This window comes from Nematolebias whitei, chromosome 5 (assembly GCF_014905685.2).
Source record: "Nematolebias whitei isolate Nwh7 chromosome 5, NemWhi1, whole genome shotgun sequence".
Taxonomy (NCBI): domain Eukaryota; kingdom Metazoa; phylum Chordata; class Actinopteri; order Cyprinodontiformes; family Rivulidae; genus Nematolebias; species Nematolebias whitei.
The window spans coordinates 47,192,989-47,200,703 of record NC_056502.1 but is presented as its reverse complement, the minus strand read 5'-3'; the positions used below and the strand labels follow the sequence as shown (position 1 = coordinate 47,200,703).

General features: G+C 41.9%; 1 protein-coding gene across 1 annotated transcript in view; it reads left to right on the top strand.

Annotated features, from left to right (window-relative positions):
- Positions 1 to 7,715, top strand: part of preb (prolactin regulatory element binding) — a gene marked incomplete at its 5' end in the record, with an annotated part of 45,312 nt that overhangs the window by 16,042 nt on the left and 21,555 nt on the right. Inside the window, one exon of the mRNA XM_037677198.1 lies at positions 7,133 to 7,306. Coding sequence (XP_037533126.1) covers positions 7,133 to 7,306 — 174 coding nt within the window. The remainder of the gene's footprint in view (positions 1 to 7,132; positions 7,307 to 7,715) is intronic.

Below are 7,715 nucleotides of genomic sequence, written 5' to 3'. Positions count from 1 at the left end.
CCCCCCCCCCCCCCCCCCCCCTCTTTTCAATATCTTCCCCGTTGAAAGTTTTTTTCCGGGGCATTCATGCTTTGTCAGAACGCATAGTTGCACAACATGCGTCTGTGCATGGCACACAATTACGCGATGCGTAGTTATGCACATGGGGAGCTGAGTGACAAGACGTTTTTTGGGCAAGCTTCCGTTTCTTACTGTGTTTGAATGGACCCAGTGAGGCGAGGACCACATCCGCTTCGCCCTTAACCCACTAAGCGACAGCTCTTAAAGGGCGAAGCCTATATGAAATAGAACGTTGGTTACGTACTGTAACCCCAGATTCTATGAATATAGGCGTAGCCCTTTAAGCGTCGGGCCTCACTGGCTCCTAAATGGCTGAAGAAAAAGCTATTTTGGGAGCCGATTTCCCGCTCTTAACGTAATTTATACGGACCGGGTGGGGCCCACACAGCAGGTGGGCGTGGACTAATTTTTTTCAGTGCTTATGCTCTGCATAACGGGATAAACCCACTAAGCGACAGCTCTTAAAGGGCTACGCCTATATTCATAGAATCTGGGGTTACAGTACGTAACCAACGTTTCCAAATTTCATGGCGTCAACAAATCCCAAAAAAGTTGGGACAAGTCCATTTTTACCACTGTGTGGCATCCCCCCTTCTTCTTACAACACTCAACAGATGTCTGGGGACAGAGGAGACCAGTTTCTCAAGTTTAGAAATAGGAATGCTCTCCCATTCATGTCTAATACAGGCCTCTAACTGTTCAATCATCTTGGGCCTTCTTTGTCGCACCTTCCTCTTTATGATGCGCCAAATCTTCTCTATAGGTGAAAGATCTGGACTGCAGGCTGGCCATTTCAGTACCCGGATCCTTCTCCTACGTAGCCATGATGTTGTGATTGCTGCAGAATGTGGTCTGGCATTATTGTGTTGAAATTATGCAGGGTCTTCCCTGAAAGAGATGACGTCTAGATGGGAGCATATGTTGTTCTAGAACCTGAACATAGTTCTCTGCATTAATGGTGCCTTTCCAGACATGCAAGCTGCCCATGCCACAAGCGCTCATGCAACCCCATACCATCAGTGATGCAGGCTTCTGAACGGAGCGTTGATAACAACTTGGGCTATCCTTGTCCTCTCTGGTCCGGATGACATGGCGTCCCAGTGTTTCATAAAGAACTTCAAATCGTGACTCATCTGACCACAGAACAGTCTTCCATTTTGCCACACTCCATTTTAAATGACCCCTGGCCCAGTGCAAATGTCTGAGCTTGTGGAGCTTGCTTAGAAATGGCTTCCTCTTTGCACTGTAGAGTTTCAGCTGGCAATGGCAGATGGCACAGTGGATTGTGTTCACTGACAATGCTTTCTGGAAGTATTCCTGAGCCCATTCTGTTATTTCCTTGACAGTGGCATTCCTGTTTAAACGAGGTGCAGTGACATTTAAGGGCCCGGAGATCACGAGCATCCAGTAGAGTTTTACAGCCTTGACCCTTACGCACAGTGATTGTTCCAGATTCTCTGAATCTTTTGATGATGTTATGCACGGTTGATGATGATAACTTAAAAGTCTTTGCTATTTTACGCTGGGTAACACCATTCTGGAATTGGTGCACTATCTTTCTGTGCAACAATGGTGGAATTGGTGATCCTCTTACCATCTTGGCTTCTGAGAGACACTGACACTCTGAGAAGCTCTTTTTATACCCAATCATGTTGTCAATTGACCTAATTAGTGTTAATTGGTCTTCCAGCTGTTCGTTATATGCACAATTTCCTTTTTCCAGCCACTTATTGCTTTTTGTCCCAACTTTTTTGGGATTTGTTGACACTGTGAAATTTTGAATCAACATATTTTTCCTTTAAAATGTTACATTTACTCAGATTAAACTTTTGATCTGTCATCTATGTTATATTATGAATAAAATATTGACATTTGCCATCTCCACATCATTGCATTCAGTTTTTATTCACAATTTGTTTAGTGTCCCAACATTTTTGGAATCCGGTTTGTAGGACCGCGGAAATTTCTTCATGTGTGTGAGATTCTCTATGTCAATATGTTTTAAACTTTTCTAGGGCCATGTGTGCATTGGAGAGCCCTAAGTCAGTGGGTCCGTCTTCTCGCCTTTCTTGGGGGAATAAGTTCAGTTCAGTTTTGTTTTTTTTTTTTTTTTAATATGAGTGTGTGTCAGGGCTTGGAGACTCCGTTCTCCTTATCCCAGCCTCTGACTGTTTTGTGTCAGGCCAATTGCCCTGACAAAGTGGGGTAGAAGGGGGTGTAATGGGGATTTCTGGGGGTGGGGGCTTCGAGTCACTGGTCTCGATATAGTGAGGGCAGTCAGGTCACTCGTCCTAACAAAGTGGGAGTCTTTCATCAACCAGATTGATCCCAACTTGGTCCAGTGATCGGTTCGGCTCTTCCGCTGGCGTGCGATGTTCTCTCAACCACCTGATGAGGTCCGGTCCACCTCGGTTCAGCTCTGTAGGTGCCTGTCCACCTCGGCTCCTTCCTCTTCCTTATGATGACATTCAGCAGGACCCACTCTGCTGTGTGGGACCTTCCAGATTCTTCTCTCTCCTTCTGTTTTGTCACCTGTGAATGAAAGCCTGACACCAAGGTTCTCAATTCTTCAAAATATGATATGTACCTGTATTCCTCCATGTCTTCTCCCAGGGTAAAAGCAGTTGCTGGACCCGGAGACTGCCTTCCTTTTACTCGCCACCTGTAATACAAAATCTGCAAACATCTTCTGCATCGTTGTCTAGGGGTCTGTCTTCAGATCTTCTTTAATTTTCCTGTCTACTTCTATCCTAGTTGGGCAACAGTGTGGTTCTCCATAGGTCATGTGATGTTCCCTGTGTTTAGTTCCTGTTTGGTGCTTGTAATGTTTTTACCAGCCTTTTCTGTAAACCTCATAACAATAGACTATCCTAAGCAAATAACCACATTCTAAACTCAGTCCAATTTCAGCCCTCTAAGGTATGTGACTGTATTTTCTATCTCTAACACTAAAGGGGTTTGTCAATATAAAATATTTCATTATTACTTCAGCACTGTAATGGCTTTATAGTAAAACAACATAAATCACATTCCATTCATACTTTCATCCCCTTTTTTCACGTTTACAAACCTGAACCTCAAAAAGGATATGTTAGATTTCCCCAGAGTCCTTACTCTGGATCTTCCTAGAAGAAACAAAGTTATTTTTCACAAGGAAACACAGCAATATGTGATTACCACATGCAGTGAAAATGAGTAATCAGAAGAGTTAAGGTTTCAAAGTTTAGTGGTGAATATTTGGCATAAGTGATGTTAATTTTTAGTTAAGATGATACATTTTATTCGTCTTACCTCCTCCTGTCTGTGGGAAAAAAATCAGTAAACGCATGCACAGAAAATATTTTTCATTGATCACCCTGACCTCAAAACTGCACAATACAGCATTAAACATTGAGTCTGCTGATAAGTAGAGCTGGAAAAATAAAAAAGGAAGTCAAAATCAGTTATTCCGCTCTGCCATAGCTCCTTCAGAGATCTGTTTATGTAAAACAAAAACAAAAAAGTTTCACAATACATGACTTTAGTAAAAATGTGGTTAAAACACTCTATACATGAAAACCCAATTAATTTCTTTCAGTCCAGTCAAGTCAAGTCAAATCAAATCAAATCAAATGTATTTAAGAACACAGATCTACCACATTTTCATTGACCTTTGACCCAATCTACTTCAATGGTCTGTGTTTTGGTTCTGCTGGGTCTAGGGGCATTCCCCTTAGCGAACCTTCCTGTACACATTCCAAAGGAAGAAAGAGAAAGACTTTCGTTATTAGGAGCATCGATTTGACCTGTTTTTGTTAAGCAGATATGTACAAGAACAATGTGGTTCATAACTTAAAATCTCCTATTTACACACAAATGATCTAACAAAACAAGTCTGTACATCAATCACTGTTCCTTCTCCCCCTTTTCTGAAACAGTACACCATTCGCAGCGTGTCCTGTTTCAGAAACATCTAAGAAAAGTTTTCCCGTATTCGGTTTTGGGTGATGTAAGATCCCTGCCCTATGTTCCTGTGACAGCCCTGCACCTGATGCAAACGTCCCAGAAACCCAACAGTGCACCTGGCAACCTGCAGTTCGTGCTCACCTTGAACCCTTTTTCAGACAGTCTCAACAACACAGACAATTGAAGTGTGTTTCTGTTTACTGTGTGACAAATGTAAAAAGCTAAACTCCTTTGATTGAATACTAACTATCTAATCATTAAGGATTAGATAGTTAGAAAATGCAGCATCCATCCTGAAACTGGAGCATCACACCATCATAAATCACATGTGAAACCGATACTTCATCCAGGCCGCAGATGTCGTAGTGACATTTGCTTGACCACTGCTCTAGGTTTTTTCCAGCCTGACTTTGGAGATACTGCCTATTCAGAGTTCAAGAGTTCATCATGATGTTAGTCCAGCGCCCCTACCTGGACAAAGTAAAGTTCCACAGAGACCTGCATTTTGTTTCAGTTCAGATATTTTTTTTCCTCCCAGGCCCTCATTGAGGTGGCAGCTTCTGTTTCTCCTCCCCTGTTTTTTTTACTTCTTCCTGCTCTGCTCTCTGTGTGTCTGAAGCGCCTGGGTCTCATCTCCCGAACATAAATTAAGAAGATTATGGATTTGGTATCATGGGCGTTCAACTCTATTGATAAGATTTTTTTCATCAAAACAAGGTCTTGGAGAAACGGCGTGTCCAGCTGAGATTCACGCTGTGGGGTATGTCATGGATTCGTGGGGAGTATGGCAGTTGATGTGCATCACAGTTTTGTCTCAGGAGGATGTTGAAGACGTTTACATATTTGGATTCATGATAGCAGGGACTCTGCTTTTTGGCATCGGCGGGGCTCTGTTTTATCGACTTTTGAAAAAGACATCGGCAGCAGTTTTGGCCATGGAAAAGCTTCCGAGTCAATGTGAAGGTCTGGTCCTCGCTGTGGGAACTTTAAATCGTCTGGTTTACGGGCTTGACCGTGGAGGCGATTGAGAATCGCAGACCACCTGCGGCTTCTGGGACTCGTCAGCGTGGTGGGTTCGACCTTGAAGAAGACTCATGGCATGGATCAGTGGAATGGAATCCCACAATTAGGCATTTTTGGAACCAGAACGCCCAGAATGACTCAAGGCTGAAGAAAAAAATCTGTCTGCCTAAAGAAAAAACAAAAATCAAGCTTATCTGAATCAGAATCCCGACGGCCTCGGAGACGGGCTGACTATCAAATTTCTCCTGGGACATGAGTACCCAAGGACGAAAGCTTCATCTATCGTACCACCCCACCCCCGCAAGAACTTTCTGTGCAAGCTTATCAGAACTGCTGGCTGGAACATCTTCAGAAACTGTGGCTGATCTGAAAAAACGCTCATGGACAAATCTCAACACCATGATGTCAAATGCAAATGTAATCATGTTTTAATTGTGCTTGCTGGTAGAGTTTTTTGATGTCTCAAATCGTGTCCTGATAGACAAGATGTGAAAGATCTTTTTTGTAATACCACTATCTACCCTCATGTTTCTCCCTCTTTTCCTATCTAAGATTATTATCTGATAAGGATGAGAAGGCCACGTTCTCCTGTAGTTACAGCTTTGTGCACTCTGCCCATCTTTCGGACGACTGTACATACATATTCGCGTTGTACCTCGGTGCAATTCCAATAAAGTTTATTCTGATTCTGATCATGATTCCAAACTTAGATCATTCTCTTGTTGTTTTGTAGCAGAACAGGATGTCTTTCAGCCCCACGTGCCACACTCATCTGGAGGTACAGTTCTTTTCAATCCGGTGGTCTCATGAAGTCACAATTGTTATAGCAGCCTAGTTTTATGCATCAACTATACACATGTGATATACTACTTTACAACCAGAACCAGATATCCAATATGTCAAACCACAATTGCTTTTGCTTCCTAGTATCCTATGTGAACCATTGTGTGCATTCTGTGTGTAGCCAGAACATCCCTCCCGATTCAAGAACTCACTCAGTTCAACTTTTTCTTAAAAGTAAAAAATTAAGATTAGCTTAAAAATAAAGCAATTCAATTCTGTTATTATTATTATTTCATTTATTTATTTATATAGCTCTAAACCACACAAAAAGTTGTCTCAGGGCACTTAACAGAAACCTTCACCTAAATAGCAAAACCAATTAGTAAATTTCTCCATCTAATAAAGTTCAAACTCAGTTCTCTGATAGCCATTTCTATTTCTGGAACGTCTGTCAGCCTCTGCCTCCAGCTGGGTCATCCTGCACTCCAGCCAGTACAAGGTTCTTAACTGCATCTCATACAGTGAAAGTAAAAACACAATGTTAACACTAAAATCAGAATCTAAGGCAAAACTCTCTACACCACACGTGTCAAACTCAAGGCCCACGAGAGCTTAAACGGTCTGATTGTCATATAAGAAGTGAAAAGGGCGCACTGACACAATCTACTAGTATATTTCCCATATTGCATGCCAAGCACAGTGCCAAGTATGCTAAAGTGAGACTTCAACTCTAATGTTGTTATCTTGAATTTATTAAATGTCTTATTATATTATGTTAAATTAGCAGCAATGTATTAGGGATTGCAGGTTTATGTGTTTATGAAAGTATTTTTTAATGTTAATTCCATCTCTCATTAGTTGGATGCAAGACCCTTGCAGGCTGTGTGCAGCCATTTGTTTTTTGCATAATGCTACACCTGTCCCATGTTTTTAGCAGCTCACAGTTGTTGGTTGGACCGTTCTGCCCCTCTTCACTATGTCAAAGTTTTGAACAAAGTTAATGTCATAAATTGTTATTTTCCTTATTCAATTACATTGAATCAGAAAGACTTGTGACCTGTCCAGGGTGTTCTCTCACATTGTGAGTACTGGATGTAGGCACCAGCTGCCCCGTGACCTGGAAAAAAAGTGGGTAAAAGAATTGGATGGATGGACAGATGACAGCTTCTGACATAGCGTACTTCTTGATGAACATTTTTGGAGAACAGCCATTTTCCCTCTGATCTATACTTTTTGTGATGTTAATCCAGGGGTCTGACTGTGTCTGATAATGTCACCTGTGTTCCCCTTACCTGATTGGTTGGGTTTATATCTGTTTCAGATTTGGAAGGGTCGAGGACCAAAAAGATGCACTGAGGCTTTACACGGTGCAGATCCCTCATAAACGAGACAGAAAGCCTCCTCCTTGTTACCTCACGAAGTGGGATGGTAAGAGCCTGCTGCCAATGCTGACCTCTTCCTGTGGAGCTGAAGTTCTCTCCGCTGTCGCTGTCAGGTAACATTCAGAACATCTGAATCTTAAAACGGGTTCATCTCAGGCTATTGTTGTGTAGGCAGAGAGCCAAGTTTATTTTTTTGGAAAGAATAAAAATGTAAATGTACCTTATTAAAAATAATAACTTTAGTATTTAAAAATTATATACAGTAGTCCAAAAAAGTTCAATCTGGTCCTCTGGACATTCAAAAAAACAAAAAACAAAACAGCAAAAAAATCTAGAAACGTTTCGTCTCTCATCCAAGAGACTTCCTCAGTCTGAGGTGCTGTTTTCAGCTCAGTCTCTTAAATAGCACCTTCTCAGAGTGGATCAACCAGTTTGCTGCTGACAACCAAAACCAGCTGATCACATGCTCAAGAAGGACCATCAGCCTAACAATGGATCATTAGCACACTGATGGCTGTTTAC